Source organism: Micrasema longulum, unplaced genomic scaffold (assembly GCF_059751315.1).
Source record: "Micrasema longulum isolate JH-2025_06_02 unplaced genomic scaffold, ASM5975131v1 h1tg000597l, whole genome shotgun sequence".
Lineage (NCBI taxonomy): Eukaryota > Metazoa > Arthropoda > Insecta > Trichoptera > Brachycentridae > Micrasema > Micrasema longulum.
The window spans coordinates 1,440,053-1,457,440 of NW_028277793.1; the positions used below are offsets into that span (position 1 = coordinate 1,440,053).

General features: G+C 33.1%; 1 protein-coding gene across 4 annotated transcripts in view; it reads left to right on the plus strand.

Annotated features, from left to right (window-relative positions):
- Positions 1-17,388, plus strand: part of LOC148280287 (uncharacterized) — a 600,658-nt gene that overhangs the window by 569,002 nt on the left and 14,268 nt on the right. For 3 of the 4 annotated variants that reach the window (XM_088228576.1, XM_088228577.1, XM_088228575.1), the window contains 2 exons: positions 4,495-4,572; positions 10,625-10,654. In XM_088228576.1, the coding sequence (XP_088084702.1) occupies positions 4,495-4,572; positions 10,625-10,654 (108 nt within the window). The remainder of the gene's footprint in view (positions 1-4,494; positions 4,573-10,624; positions 10,655-17,388) is intronic. The other variant, XM_088228578.1, reaches the window with a different exon arrangement.

The following is a 17,388-nucleotide window of genomic DNA, read 5'->3' on the forward strand; positions in this document are numbered from 1 at the left end:
AAAATAAACTGCATTGGTTCACCTCGTGGTCTAAATGGTCAGTGCGTTTGCCTACCATGCAAGAGGTCTCGGGTTTGATTTCCCGCGTAGTTTACATAACATATTTTTTAATAAGCCGTTTTTACACCCGATAAATATTTTCAGGTATCATAAGTGAGAAAATCGAGTTGAGGTAAGTCCGCCTCGAAGTGTAGTGGTTGGCGCGTTCGCCTATGTCTGAGGTCCCGTGCTCAATTCTTAGAAGGATGGACGTAAAATATTGTTTTTCAGATAGTCATACACTGCAATATTTCTTTGTTCTTGAACTGGCACCTGAAGCGTAAAACTAATCATCTTACTTTCGAAGTAACAAAAATGATGTAGTTGCAGGCCCGGGTGACAATAGGAAGTTAACAAAGTTAACTTCTTTATATAAATTTTATATTTGAAACACTAACTTTGTGGTTATTCATTTTAATAAAATAAATAAAACGACTTTGTTTTTAGCCACAATTTTTTTTCTAGCAACCATATTTAAAGCTAAACAAGCTTCTTCCTCGAGGTATACTTAACTAATGAATTCTCTCCTATTTTATTAGTATTTTATTAAAGTTATCTTCAATTGTCTATAAAATAAAATCTATTTTTTTGTATGAACTTGTGTATCTATATATTATCTAAAACATGTTCAATTACTTGTTACCGACAAGGATACTTCAAAATTTTATTAAAAATAATCACATTTTTGTTTTAAAAAATTTATTTGTTTTTATTGACAATTGAAGATAACTCTGTTAACTTCCCATTGTAACAGGGCCCGATAAATTCACGAGAAATATATCTCAACGGAGACGAATACGTCTAGGAATTCTAAGCATTTGTTGAGTGGTCTAAGCGGTCGCTATAATTTTTTAATTTTCGATTAGTATTACTAGTGTTATTTTTTAGTATAATTTCCGAAATCCGTCCATCAATATGCAATATGGCTTACGTGCCTTTGCGACAAGCAATTGTCGATTCGATGTGATTTCCGTTATTAAAGAATAAGTACTTACTGTGGACGTGGGTTAAATTACAAGTGGGTGGAAGTCACTTTTGTACCTTTATTTGTTGTAAAAGGTGCCCGCTTGTACACGTATTAATCATAAGTTATTAGTATGTAAGCAGCCACCTAGGTTTGTAAAAGTTTTTAAAACTCAATGAAGAATAATATATCCGCTTGAAATTGAATAAGTTTATCCTTGACTTATCCAGACTTTATAATGAACTTTTTACTTCGGATTTCTTAGTTTTATATCATTCATTTCAATGTACCTATATGTCATAGCCGAATTGTCATTTTAGTCGGAATACAGTCATATTGGCTAGCTACAACAAGGCGCCGTATTGTAAAAGGGCCAATCGACGATTAATCGTATAACGTTTTAGCTAAATAACCATACGCCCCATTGAGTTATATATATTTTTCATTGATTCCGGCTGACCGTCCTGACATAATGAACAGCTTTAATGTTTATTTTGTATAAAAAACTTAAGTGGGCTTGGTTTCGGGTGAAAAACGGACATCCACTTATTCTTCTTATGGTTCCTCTACCCGATGGAGGTTGGAATCATCGTTGCGATTCTTACTTTATTGGCAGCTACCCTGAACAAGGACTGAGTGCTGCAATGGAACCAGTCACGCAAGTTCTTAAGCCAAGAGATGCGCCTTCTACTTGCACTGCATCTTCCTTTAATCCTTCCCTGTAGAATGACTTGTAAAATTTTATATTTCTCGCCTCTCATCACATGCCCAAAGTACTCAAGTTTTCTTTTCTTTATGGTCTTCAGTACCTCTTTATCTTTTTCCATCCGTCGGAGAACATCATCGTTTCGGACTCTATCCACCCAGGAGATTTTTAATATCCTCCTGTAGCACCACATTTCAAAGGCTTCGATCTTTTTAAAAGTATTTTGGGTGAGTGTCCACGTTTCGACGCCGTAAAAAAGTACTAAGAAGACGTAACATCGAGCAATGCGCATTCGGGGTCTAAATGAAAGTCTCTACTGCAAAGAAGATCACGCATCCTGAAAAAGCAGTCTCGCGCCATCTCTATTCTGACTTTGATCTCTTGCGAGTGATCCTATTTATCATTCAGCCAGCATCCTAAATATTTATACTGATGAATTTGCTCAATAACCTGCGCTCCAAGGTTTAAAGTCATTAGGAAAGTTTGTGGCTTTTTCCGAATAACCATACATTTAGTCTTGGAAATATTCATCTCTAGACCTTTATTCAAACTTGCCGTGTGAACTTACTGTACTATCTGCTAGAAGGACAGTATCATCCGCGTATCGAATATTGTTTATAATTTGTCCATTTATGCTAATGCCGTTTGTTAGTTCATTTACTTAATACTACATAATACCTACAGAACAATATTTTGATGTGTTATGTGAGGTTAAGTTTGGTAATGTTAGATTGCGTTAAATTTTCCCTATAATTTTAATAAAACAATTAATAACAAAATAAACGTGTTTTCTTTTTAAACAAATATATATAATATTATTATATTGGTCACCCTCGCGCTCTCTTTAAAACGAACAAAATCGGCAAGTGGCTAAACGTGGCTAGCCAAATTGGAAAATGCCAAGTGCTGACAATATGGCTAATCTTGTTGACAATATGGATAGTGGATAGCCCTTTTACTTTTACAATACAGCACAGCAGATAAAGATAACGTTATTTTTCATTCTTGTCCAATTATTCTGCTCATTTGTAATTCATAATCCAATTCGTTTCAGTTTCTACGGCCAAGATCAGTATTCAGACATAATTCAGTTAAGTAAATAGTGCGCAAAAATTAAATTGCATAGAAACACATTACCTTGAGTGCAGACGTGGTGCAGATTTTTAATGATTTTTATCAAGATATTGACATGATTTTAATACGTTTTTCCAACTAACAATCTTAATACACTAACACTCAATAAATGCCCGAAATAATGCCAATTGCCTTGAAAAAAATATATATCTTGTAAAGGTCAATCAAAGGTATTTTTCTTTTCTTTTCTTTTCTTTTCTTTTCTTTTCTTTTCTTTTCTTTTCTTTTCTTTTCTTTTCTTTTCTTTTCTTTTCATGGTCATGTCATAACATATTTATATGATATAATTTTTTTTATAATTGAAAAAGGAATGGCCCACGCTCAGACGCTGAAGTCTTTGTGGGATTTTTTTCCAATTTATGTTATAGCTTAATTTTAAGATGTATTTTGTTATTATATTTCTATGTAAATAATATACGTATGGAAAAATAAACAAATAAAAAAAAAATCTAAATAATTTGAATTTGTTCTAACTTTGTGTATAGTGTAGTCTAATGGTGCATAGAGCACTGTATTGGTACACCAATCGCTGCGTTGATGTTCAGTCTTACCGTTCAGGTATCAGTCCAGAGACTATGAAATGAATGTAGTTGTGCAGAAAGCAACCAGCACTTTGTGAAAATAGTGAATAATCAAATCTGCACAACAATTGGAATGTTTTTGACTCTGACAAATAATAATGAATACATAAGTTTTTTTTTGTATTACAAACAAGAATCTTATTATGTATTTTACCAGTTTTAATGATTTTTAAAGTACCGTAGGATTTTTCTAGTGGTGTGCGTATTTTCTGCAAATTGAGAAATGCCGTTTTTGTGATCGACACCATTTCCAGAACGTGATTATTACAGTTTTCTGTATGAAAGCGGTCTGGCTGATTCTGGCAGAACATAGAATCGACCTTACTGCACCCGATAACATCAATATCAAATTTTTCCAAAATTGTGGACAGGCTGCTTTCTGCATAACTACGTTAAAATATTATAGTGTAAAAACATCCTTTTAAATAAATATTTCAAATCAACCATGTCGGGAATCGAACCCGGGATCTCTTTCATGGTAGGCAAACGCGCCGACCATTACACCACGAGGCGGACTGGTGTAGTACTCGTTGAAATCGCTTTATTTTTAGTACACGTATTTAAATATAAATGTTGTATATCAACATATTTACCTACCTATTAATCATCATAATTCCCTTTTCGCACCTGATGATGCATAGGGCACTGCATTCATGCATATACACTAACCGCAGAGTATCTTGACAAAATAAAAATACCGGCCGTAAAGTTAGGGTCGATCGAAATTCGGTCATTTTTATTTTATTATTTTTATTTATTTATTGGCTATTCTCAGGTAAAAAGCTAACGAAAGGAAATCTCGTGGAGATTAGCTGCTCTCATGGTGTACTGGTTAGTGCATCTGCCTGCCATGATATAAATATAAAAAAATATGTAAACCCTCGCTTTCTAATTTTCTGAATTTCGGATAATACAAAAAGAAGCTTTTTATTTTCGTGTTAATGCTAAAACAAACTTTTTTTCTTCAACTGTGTGACGAATTTTTTTGCGAAATTGTATTCTTAATTCAGTATTAATAAGTTGAAGATTATGAATTATGTTTAAAACTATTTTATTATTTTTGTTTTTAGGCAACAACAGCAAAGATAACAAAGACAGCACCAAAAAAGATAGACAAGCTGTCTCCCCCGCTACTCGCTCAGCCAATGGTGAGTTGGAAAAATCGTAACAAAAACGGAAATATCAATTTCTTAAAAGTTCTGGATAATAAAATTTGTAAAGGATGGTCTGGTCTGTTTTGTCTGGATGGATTGGATAATAAAGTGGTTATTTTCATAATTTCTTGTAGCTGAACAACACTAATGTTTTAATTTTATTTAATTTATCCAAAACTTTGAAGAAATGTATATTTCTGGTTTTTATGTCTCATTTTTTATTCTTCACAAAAAACAATAATTATTTGATAAAGTATGCCAAAAACTGTATTTGTTTTACTAATAGTAACATTTTTTGCCCGCCTCCTGGTCTAGTGGTTTCCAATCAATTTTTATTTTATTTTATTCGTCGGCATCGTTTAGAAGACATTTATTTTGGCAATAATCCCGGCAATGTACAAATTCAATAAAAAAATTAAATCACGTGTTCGGTTTCCGCGAGGCGGAAATATTTGATTTCTTTTTATTTATTTACCCAACTATTTCAATTTTCGGACCGTTTCCTAAAAGTCGTAAATAATTTGTGCTGGAAAACTAGGAATCGGGTTGTGGTAGAGTAAGATTCGAATCTCCGGCCTTCGATCCGCGAGTCCCCAACATTAACATTAAATATGTATTTAAAGTGTCGTTTTACACCGCGATATTTCTGCCCCTGGACTGGCGCCTGAAACGTAAAACCACCTTATGACGAATGATCGAGATACACTGCCATTAACGTAAGTACCCATGTAGTGATCCACTCACCGTTGGGTATATGCAGATAAGGTATTCATAATGACGATGATCAGTTTTACGAATAGTATCAGTACCTTTTACGATTTTTTTAAAATCCATGGAAACGTGTATTAGATTGCAAAGTAACACCATGCTAACACACGAAAACGTAAAACCCTTTTCTATAGCCAGGAGTCAAGCGTCGCCGTCGGCGTCACGTCTAGTCGTAAGGACGACGCGCGATGACTCGGAGTACCAAAACGCATTATTTTTAAGTAGTACTAGAGTAGTATTTGAGTCGCCCGTTTCCCAACTCTATCTTGTTTGTTTTGAGATATTTACCAAAAATGTGTATAGGCTTCTGTATTTGAAAAAATATATAATTTGATTTAATTCAACGTTAACGAAAAACAAAAAAAAATCTAAAATGGGATAGATGGTTTTTATAAATAATTTTAAGGACAAGATGACTTTGTAACTGTTTAAAACGCTAAATCTTTAAAATGGACAATGCAAACTAATGTAATATTTTCGAAAGCACTTTTAATGGGAGAAAATATAAGTTTGTTTATGTTTTGATATTTATTTTACCCGAGTAAATAAAATATGTAGCCTCAAAATGGATAAGATGATATTGTTAGTAAATAGGAAGTAGACAAATAAAGTTAGATTTGGAATTGGACAACGTTTTCCAGGCGTTGTACTTATAAAATACTAGTTGTAATTTGTTGCTGAAGAATTGTGGGTCTCCTTTAATAAGCCATAAAATGGCATACTTACTTTATTTTTATCAAAAATGAACAAGATGAATTTTGGAAATAGGCGGCTCATTTAGATTAAATTGATTTAAAAAAAAACCGCTTACAAAAGTAAGCTATTAAAACAAAGTGTCATCATTTTTTGTTATCTTCATTGCGATTTTTAATTCTTAATAATTTATAATGAAAATATTCATTGACGCTTTAAAGGTAAAATACATTATGTATGCATGCACTGTAAATATTTCATGTACGCCATAGATGCCAAAATTGATTTGTATTTTTTATCTATACATACTTGAATTTTATAATTCATTAATTTTCATAATTAATAATGCAGTATGCTATATATGATACACGACTCAAATATTGTATTGCATATTTTTACACTGTATGACATGAATCTAATTATGTTTCGTAAACGAATTTGCTTTTAAGAAAATACGTTTAGTGATGTCTTCGCTACTGTATCGAGCCTCGAATGTACAGACCTTCCAATAGCTTCTCTAGTTTATTTTTTTTCAATAATTTATTCATTCATTCATTCATTCCGGTTTATACAAGTTTGTAGTATATTTTGACCCATTCCCATCCTTCCCTCGTACCGAGGTACCTACCATGGGGATTTGGGACGTGCTGGGCTGCCATAGGCGTGTCTTAATTTCATACATTCTGCTAGCACTAGGTATAAATACCTATTTGGAACTATAATATATTGTATTTTACATGAATAATTTATTTATTGTTTGTCGAATATAATAAACTCTGTAATTTTGTAAAACACCCACATAACTTACAATAGCATAAATACATTCAATCCTTTGTACGTCAGTTTTTTGCGACTAACTTCTAATTACGTTTTCTATTCTGTATGAAGAACGCTTAGGGCCAACTGTACCATAATAGTTTAAAATTAGATAGGTATTTTTTTGCATTTTTGACAAAATGGACAACATTGTTTGCATGAGAAAAGTAAGCCTAAAACAAACTAAATAAACTAAACTAAACTTTTTGACTTAACTCTCTTTAGTTTAGAGTCTTATCATCTTATAGGAGTGCTTCTCACTTATGGTAAAATAAACATAATACCGGAATTAATTAAGGTAATTTTACATTTAACTAACATATTTAAAGTGAACTTTGATACATAAATATAATACACGAAATTTTATACATTTATTGCAACAAATGTTTTTTTTTAAAAATATATTTTTTAAACAATTTTAACATAGGTAAAATATGTACCATATAATTTTATGTATTCTTAGTATCAATCCAAACAGGAATTTATAATATTAAAAATAATTTACTTCTTTAAAATACCGAGCTAATTTACGTAACGTGATATGACGTATTGTAAGGTGTACTATTGGATTAAATTTATGTCAAAATATTGTGTTGAGGTCGTTAAGAAAAGTATTTCTTATCTGATACTACAAGTTACTGTGACAAAAATAAACGTTATCGAATATATATTATTTTACTAGTACACGTGCTTCGTCAAGTACGTATTCTGCTGTTTGTATTCTCATTTTTCAGGTATTTTACGTAGGTACTACATTATTAGGCGATAGGTTCATACGTTTAGTAATTTTTAAAGTTTGATGACCTATTAACTAATATTTATTATTATTTTTTATTTAAACCTTGTAAATTCATGACGAAAAGGAATGATTCTGACTAGCTGGAGGGGAGGGAGCTTTCGTACCACCCTTTACGCCTTTACAAGTATTAGATTGGGCATCAAGTTAATGTAGAAATGTAACTTTACACTACATCGCTTTAAACATCCTCTTTTACCTACACGTACAAATGTACATGTTTTAGTAGAATCATGTTGGCAATTTGTGATTGAATTAAGATATTAGCTAAACATACTTTATGATAGGCAAAAAGCGGAGAGGGCGCGTCGTGTACAACTCTATGAAACAAAGAAAGGGGCGTTAAATCTTCCTTCTTTAATGTGATTTGATATGACATGTTGATACTTGATACCGCCGCTTAACTCTTCCGATTCATTCTCTTCTCTGAAGACACATTCCGCTTATGTTGACACATTCCTTTGTTTATCAAACGATTTCACGTACAATGAAGTTTGCAGTTTTCTCCATTACTAATAATTGTCATTAACTCCGCTATCGAATACTGATATTTTGTCAATAATGACAATATTTGATAATAATTCACTGTCAATTTTATTTCGACGAAAATATTTATGCATCTTTTGTTTCGAAGTAGGTACCGATCAGTCACGTATTACGAATGCTCGTTGTTAAATAAGACAAAGCGGAAGGCTTAATATTCCTGGTAAATAATCAGTTTTTCAGAAAGGAACCTGTCATATGTGTGATGACGTCATCAACAGCCTGAATGTTGTCCGTGCATTGTTGCCTTAGCTTTGTTCGCAACAAAGGATTCTTCTTGCGCGTACTCAATCTTCTGTCTCATTTCCTATTCGGCGAGTTAAGGGTTATAAGAAAATGTTAATTTTGTATCAGTACCACATGCGTGCAGTGTATGTACTATTAATATAATTCCGCTATGTTTGTATAATACGTAGGTTTTACATCTTTAATTTTTACAAATCGAAGAACTCGGGTACCCAAATACTTGTACTCTTACCATTCTATGACAGAATAATCCTCCTCTGTCTACGGAGGAGATTGTCTGCTTCCGCAATTCTGCCGGCTATTCCGGTGCGCGTGTTATATGCGAACGAGTCGAAACCTACCCGAAACGTCAGAGTTGAATGTAACTCGGCCGACTTGCGGTGGATCAGAATACAGCGCGTTCCAGCCTCCAGCCTCCGGCCTCCAGCCTAGTGCATTGTTCCCTTTGGGCGGGTGGCGGGAAAGAGAAGCGGGAGAGAGGGATGCCGGGCGATCAATAGTGAAAGGGAAACTGCCTCATGCCGCCCCTGCGCACCTAACGCCCGGAACAGGGTAACGTCCTCCCCGGTACTGTCGTCTTCGGGATTACAAACTCAATTCCGTTTGTGTTTTTATTTTGTTTTTTTTTCGCACCATTACAGGCCAGGAAACCCGATTATAGTAATGAATTACAGCGCAGAACGTCTAGGCTCGAAAAAAAAAACATTTAATTTTAACATTCTTATCGTGAATCGAACCCGGAACCTTCCGTGCATTGGTCGAGTATCTTGGCTACTACACCACAGAGATTGTATTATATTACATGTGAATTGTATATCGCCTCAAATAATTGCCAGAACAAATAATAATAGAAGATACAATATCTCAAATGCTGCATCGAATACTCGTATGTATATGCTGGTGCTAGTTTTTAAAAAGTCATTCTTGCCCTCTTATCGGTTTTGTAATAAAGCAAATAAGTCATTATTCCAAAATAAAATATATTTGTCGGTTTCGCTTTTTATGGATCCCAATCAGATTCTTATCTAAATTCCTTATAATTTCTACCATTTATTTCTCTTTAATGGATTTTCAGTAATGATAAAATAATATTGCATTAATTACATTTTTGAAAATCGCGTTCCTACATAAAGTGCACCCATGTTGGTAGAAGAGCAGAGTTTGACATTTTTAAAAAGAATTATATATTTGAAAATGAATTATTTTATGTTTTGGAATTCAAACATGAACAACTACTTAGGTACCTGCTTATATTCCATATTTGAATATGAATTATATTTGGATTTTGAATTCAATCATAAACCTAGGTTCCTACTTATCAACGGAAAGTTACACCATCTTTTTTCCTTTTATCCGAACAGTTTTCTTTAATCCGAAATGAAGTTGTCTTTTTCACATAACATCGCAAAGGTGTTTTTTTTAAGACAGTGACAAGAAAACAATGTTCAAATACCTATTTGTCAAAATTCCCTGTCACCGCATATCCTCACAATTTACGTTATAATGTATATGTACATGTCTAATTTAAAACTAAATACAATAATTGATCGATTGTGTTCATTTAATATATTTTTACGAGTGTGTACTCAAATCTAGCAATAGCGAAGCATTGCCGGGTCCAGCTCGTATATTATAAAACGAATAATAAAATTGTTAACAAAGTTCTGAAGAAAATATAGCCAAGAACAAATATTTTTTTAAATTTATAATATTTTCTTAAATATAATATGAAGTTTTACAATTATTTATATGCTCCAGTAAACTAATTTTATCATTATTTCATAAAAAAAATTAATAAAATCCAATAGTACTCGGTACAATAGGATCTAATCATTATTTTGATTATAAGCACGAAAATGACAAAGAAATAATAAATGCACGCGATACTAAAGAAAAGAACATTCCATCAAAGAAAATAATTTTATATCTATCGACTTGTTTAAATGTTTTTTAATTAACGTTTCGTATAATATGCATGCTTTTCTTTTAGATTGTTTTATTAAACATTATATTTAGATACCTGCATTGTATATGTGCGTTTATTATTTTTACTTAATTATGATGGAAACCATTTTAATTCATTTAGATTTTTTTAAACGTTGCTATGTAGAAACATGAATTTGATTTTTATTAATTATTGTTATTTTTCGTGTATTTTTACATTTTATTATTTCATTTTTCAAGTTGGTTCTGGATCTGGGAGCATCGTCATAGGTAATAAATACACTTTATTATTTACTTCGAGACGTTTCACTGTAATTATTTTGAGCATTCGAACGTTAAATGACGATAAATTGAAGCGGGTTTAATGCACCATAAATTTCACCTGGTTGATAGCTATCCCGAAGCCCTAGGGTCCTTGTTCTATATTCTCTTGTGTCATGTTTCCAGTAAAATGTTACATTACTACACGTGTCACCGCTGTCAATGGAAGATCTAGACAAAAAATAAATTTCGTATTGCTGGTAAAGTTCACTAAACCTACTCCACATAAATAGGTACACGATATATTTTTTCCGGGTTGATTGCACAAATGTTTACACAAATTGACTTTAGTTTTTATAAAGATGTATCAATTTATTATATGTGTAATACAAGGTGATAAAAATATTCAAGTGAAAAATACCTCATAACTTTCTCAAAAATTTTTCTAACTAAGGAAATGAGGGTCATTTCCCTCGAAACTATGATATTGCAGCTCAGATATTTTCGCCTTTAAGATGACGGCCGGCCTCCGAAGTGTAATGACTAAGACGTTGAACTCACCAAGGATCCGGGTTCGATTTCCGGTGAAAACAGAAAAATAAATTAATGTGATTTTTCTCAAGCCCAGGTTTTCTGTAGTGTAATTTACCACTAACTATAATTGGAATTTCTAAGCCCGTATTACAATAGGAGGTTAACACGATTATCTTCAATTTTCTCTACAAAGTAAAATTAAGTTTTCGGCTTGAAAAATATAATGAGGAGACTTTTTTTTCTTAAAAATGTTCAATTACAGGTTACCGACGAAGATATTTCAAATTTTCATACAAAACACATTTTCGAAGATAACTCTGTTAACTTCCCATTGTTATCGGGGCCTGGCATGTTAGTTGTACATAGTAGGAAAAAAATGAAATTTAGGAATATTTTTTTAAATCATGTCGCGTTCTGAAAATCTTCAAAATGTTTGAATTTTTATATGGAATCAATGCCAATCCTTTTAAGCACAGTCAACTAAATGTTTATAATTTGGTATAAGGCCTAAATAAAAATACTGTTTCAAGGAAAATATACAGGTAAGTAAGTAGTAAGTACGTTAGTTAGTTAGCTAGTGCGTAAAATACTGAGAAAATATACAGGTAAATAAGTAGTAAGTACGTTAGTTAGTTAGCTAGTACGTAAAATACTGAGAAAATATACAGGTAAATAAGTAGTAAGTACGTTAGTTAGTTAGCTAGTACGTAAAATACTGAGAAAATATACAGGTAAATAAGTAGTAAGTACGTTAGTTAGTTAGCTAGTACGTAAAATACTGAGAAAATATACAGGTCAATAAGTAGTAAGTACGTTAGTTAGTTAGCTAGTACGTAAAATACTGAGATAATATACAGGTAAATAAGTAGTAAGTACGTTAGTTAGTTAGCTAGTACGTAAAATACTGAGAAAATATACAGGTAAATAAGTAGTAAGTACGTTAGTTAGTTAGCTAGTACGTAAAATACTGAGAAAATATACAGGTAAATAAGTAGTAAGTACGTTAGTTAGTTAGCTAGTACGTAAAATACTGAGAAAATATACAGGTAAATAAGTAGTAAGTACGTTAGTTAGTTAGCTAGTACGTAAAATACTGAGAAAATATACAGGTAAATAAGTAGTAAGTACGTTAGTTAGTTAGCTAGTACGTAAAATACTGAAAAAAAAAATTGTACATGTTTTTGGTTAGATCACCGGAACATTGACAATGTTTAGGTTACCTTTTTAAAATTTAAAAATACGTTTACACACTCTTCCTCTCTATTCTATACTTTCCCAACACAAACACACGTCCATCGTAGTTCCTGAAGAACTCTGAACTCAGTACCTACGCTAACACACTTACAATATTTCATTAAATATAGTATGTAAAAATATAATAGGTACTATAATATGCTCCAGTATCTTAAGACATTTTTCTGTGTCCAGACGGATAAAGAATACAGTTCTGCGTGTGAGATAGAACCAGAACCCTGGACGAGTGTCTCCGACTCGATGACTACACTCTGGTAAAATCCTGAGTAAGGAAATCGAGTGGAGGAAAGTCAGACTCGTTGTCTAGTGATCGACTCGTTCGCCTACCTTTGTTGAACTCCTGGGTGCGGAAAGGGGAATGATGATGATGATCTTAAGACACAATTGTGTGTGACACAATTTTAGAATGACGCTTCTAATTTGATATTTAAAAAAAAAAAATAATATCCAATATAATATTTTATTACCAAATATCTGCCCATTAATTGTTCGTGAATACAGTATACCACACCCACTCTACGGATCCACAGGGTCGTTCTGTACTTCAGATTCCATTTGTCGATTAAATCACGTACAGTCCATTAAAATATTTAATAAATTGCTGTGTGTGTAACAAAAAGTTTTTATATAAATCATTAAAATGTGCGTGCTTACACAAGCAAAAATTGTATGCCTACTTGGTTTACCGGCGGGAACTAAGCATTCGAACGCGCTGTAGGTATCACGTTATGTAATAAGCTTTCAGGCAACCAAACGTTAAAGAATCTCACAACTCAGTCTCAACTTTTTACCACAATTTGATTCTTGTTTCTTAGCTGTCAGTCATTTATAACTCTTTTAAAACGACCCCAATTAAAATATTTGTGCAAATCATAAGGATGCAAATACTTATTTTTAAAACTCGATAGTTTGTTTGTCTGCCGCGAGCGGCATTTAACCCTTTCGCCGTGACCACGTGGCGAGCTGGAGTATCGGAGTACCCAACTCGGGGTGGAGAGAGGCAGTTAGGGGTGGGAGGAACCATTTACCCACCCCATACTCCTGTAGACGATTATATACTCTATCCAGTGCTCTTAGCTCAATGCCCTTAGTCATGGTCACGGCTGGATCGTACATATTTTGTGAAACCACTTTTATTTTAGTCAATTAGAATTTTCCATTTCAAAATAAAATAATTTATTCAAAATATCGAAATACCTTTCTTCATCGGTTAGTTACATACTAAAAAAGTTGTTTGGTGAAATTTCTAACAAGTTGAATGTACCTACCTCTAAATTTTATTTTTTAAATAAATTCTTGTGTTATGATGTATCCAAATATTGAAATATTGGGGTATTTTTAATTAGTCGGGTACAGTGGGATTCAAACCTCGGACCTCTGAACCGGAGACCGCGAGACCACTTTTTTTTCTGGGATATTCGTTTTATTTTAATAAGGGAGGCTTTTCAATAAACCTCTTATCGTCTGTGTCTTTCTGTAATCGAAGCTCAGGTGGCCTCGACGTTTGCCTGCAGGGTTCCGGATTTAATTCCCGGTGAGGTTACACATTACTCATCACAATAACAATTTTTTTTTTTTAACACTTTTTTCAAAACAAATAAACGTCAAAATATAAACGTATTGAATCATATCTATGAATAGATCTTATCTTAAAATGTGACGAATACTTAAATATCTGATTACTTAAATTCATCGGTTCGATGTACCTGTATCATATTGTTACAATATAAACCTCAAACATTAAGGTTTATTATTTATTTAAATATGCAATACAGCGTAACTGCCAATTACAGTGTACATAAATTATGTCGAGATCCGTGAACTGTGTAAGGCTGAGATATTCATTATCGGCAGAATCAAGAAAGGGGTGCTGCGTTAGTTTGGACATGTAGAGCGAATGGGCAACGAAAGAACGGCTAAAAGGATCTACGATGCGAATGAAGATGGATGCAGAAAACGAGAAAGGCTGAGAAAGACATGGCACGATCAAGTCCATCAAATACTTGAAGATGGACATGTCAAAAGTAGGAATAATCGGCGTGCGTGCATGAGAAGATGTATGAATGTAGAGGAAGCGAGGTCTGTATGCAAACATAGAGTGATATGGCGTTCTATCCTCTCTGCCTACCCCTACGGCGAAACGGCGTAATGGTTTGTTTGTAAAATATATTATTAGGTAATTAAAAAAACATGTTTTAAAAAAAACACAATAGATTATTAAGGTCCAACATAAAGTCAATAAAAACAATAGTAAACGTAGACGAATAAGTCACTAATACACATTTACACATTATAATCGACTACAAATGAATAATAATATCGGTTTGACAACCTACATTATTCGTTGCGGTTACTAGTGCCTCGGTATAAAAATTTGCTCTTATCGATTTTGTGGTAACCGGTAAATTGTTAGATACGAAGCTTTTGATGTGATATCTTATCGCTGTTATTAAGTTATTATTACACATTTAACTGAATGCAAACTCAAGGAAATTGTAAAATTCAAGAAATACTGCGACATGCCAAGCTTAGAATCTGTATTTTTGTTCATAAAAAGCAAGTTCCAATAATTACCTATCCATACCTACATATGATTTTTGCATTCTTATTGCAAATTAAATGATTCTGAAAATAGCGCTAACTGATAACTATGTACTGCATTGATCGGAATCAGATCCTACATCTCTAAATAACACCTCTCTGCCAAAAATATTTTATAGTGTAGTTGCTGAAGTTCGATCTCCCCTCTGTCTCGGCGTGATCCCTAATTATTAGAATATTTACTATTTTCTCATAACTATTCTAGCTCAAAATAAACATATTTTCTTGTATCAAACGTATGTATTTTTATGTAAAAAATTAACATTACTGTCAATTTCCTTGGGGTTTTATGTATTTAAATATTTTATGAAATGTAGTTTTTTATCAAAAAAACAATCAGTAATTGCCGTTATTCGTTTGGAGTTATGACGATATAAAATGTCTCATCCTGTTTTTTTATATCTTGTTTTACTTCTGTTAATTATATTTGTATAATATTTTGTTTCATTTTCATGACATCACGTAATAAGGAATATACAATCATAAACTATTTTTACTTACACCATTTACCATTTAGCGAGTGCAAGAATGTACGAGGCTTACCCAGAAAGTAAGAGTACTGTTTGGCTCTAGTGCTGTGAGATTTTTTTCCAAAAGTTGGTAACACTGATTGGTAGTGGGGGGTCTCCTGAACACAACATGCACCGTCAACCCTCGTAAGTACCAAAACTTGCCTCGTCGTTTCTGTGAAAGATGTCAATAAGAAATCCCGCCAAGTGCGAGGTGCGCGCTGTCATATGGTTCCTTCTCGCGGAAGGAAAACTCCGACTGAAAAATTTGAACCACCCTGCATACTCCCCTGACTTAGCGCCTTCAGATTTTTATATTTTCACCTTCCTGAAGACTCCTTTGGGTGGAATAATTTAACCGATGAGGAGGTAAAACAAGAGGTTTTGAAGTAAACAAAGGAGATGGCGAGAGAGTTCTACGAGGAGGGCATTATAAAGTTTGCGCCACGACTTACAACCTGCAAAGAACGGGAAGACGACTACGTGGAAAAATAAGTAATATATACAGGGTGTTCTTTAAACCCTGTCACATCCGAAACCACGATGATCAGAATGGGCAAGAAGACATATTAGCATATTAAAAACAATATTTAGAAAGCAGAATTAAAAAAATGTATATATTAAAAAAAACAAATGGTTGCTGACTACCGCAGGGGATAAGCGAGGGGGGCGTGACCGCGCGGTTGACAGTGTATCAGACATCCCTCTCTCTCCTCCTCGTTTCTCCCCTTCAGAAGTAAGCAATTAGTTGTTTTATTTGATACTTTATTTTTGTAAATTTTATTCGTTCTAAAAATATAATTTAATGTGTCAATATGTCTTTTTGCTCTTACTGATCATCGTGGTTTCGGATGTGACAGGGTTTAAAGAACACCTGTGTACAAACAATGTACTGTATTTTTTTTTTCAATACAAAAATCGAGTACTGTTACTTTCTGGATATGCCTCGTACATAAATATCGCTGCGCTGGTTACTTTTCACTTGGCCATAAAAAAAATAGTATTTTGATTGAATAGCCCCAAGGTACATAAGCACCGGAGTAGTTGAAGACTTACTTCGTGTCCCGTGCATAATACAATTTCCTTTAAATTAATTTGAATGACCGCATTTCCACTACGTGATACTCGTAGTGGTAAATGTACTTGCATTCTCAAGACTCGCGACCTCCGAGATCTTCGAAACATCGGCACTGAAATAACGGTGGCTACGTTCGACTAAATAAATCCCTGCTTTTTAGTATGGGTATAGGCACTAGTTAGGTGTTACTACGATTCATTTTTATTTTTAATCCACGTTAACGATTGTTTGATAGGATCAATAATAAATATTCAACACGATTACGAGTTATCGGTACTTTAGTGCGGTACAATCAAAACTAAACTTTCACACACTTTTTTGGATTGGCCATGTTGTAGTTGTACATAGAAGAAAAAAGCATAGACTATCGGACCATTTTTCTAATGCCGGTATTTTTTCGGTATTATAATTGAAAATATCGGAAACCCGGTATTTTGATATTTTCTCGATATTTTTGCTAAATATTTCATAAATACTCAAACATTTTTTTTTGCTTCACCGTATTCAGTTACAAGTTAAAATCGTTGTAAAAGATGGAAATCCTGCAAATAAAAGTGTTTCAAAGTAAATCAACAATAATTATTTAAATTCACCGTTTATTTTTGAGGTCTTCAACTGCAATTGAAGCTTAGGTGGGTACATGTATTTTAAACGCGACAGTTGCATCTTTAACCTAACAAACACATATGTACATTTCTTAAAACACACAAAGCTTTGTTTTTTAACAAATTCACCAAAACAAAATTAGTAAATAAACAATCCAATTA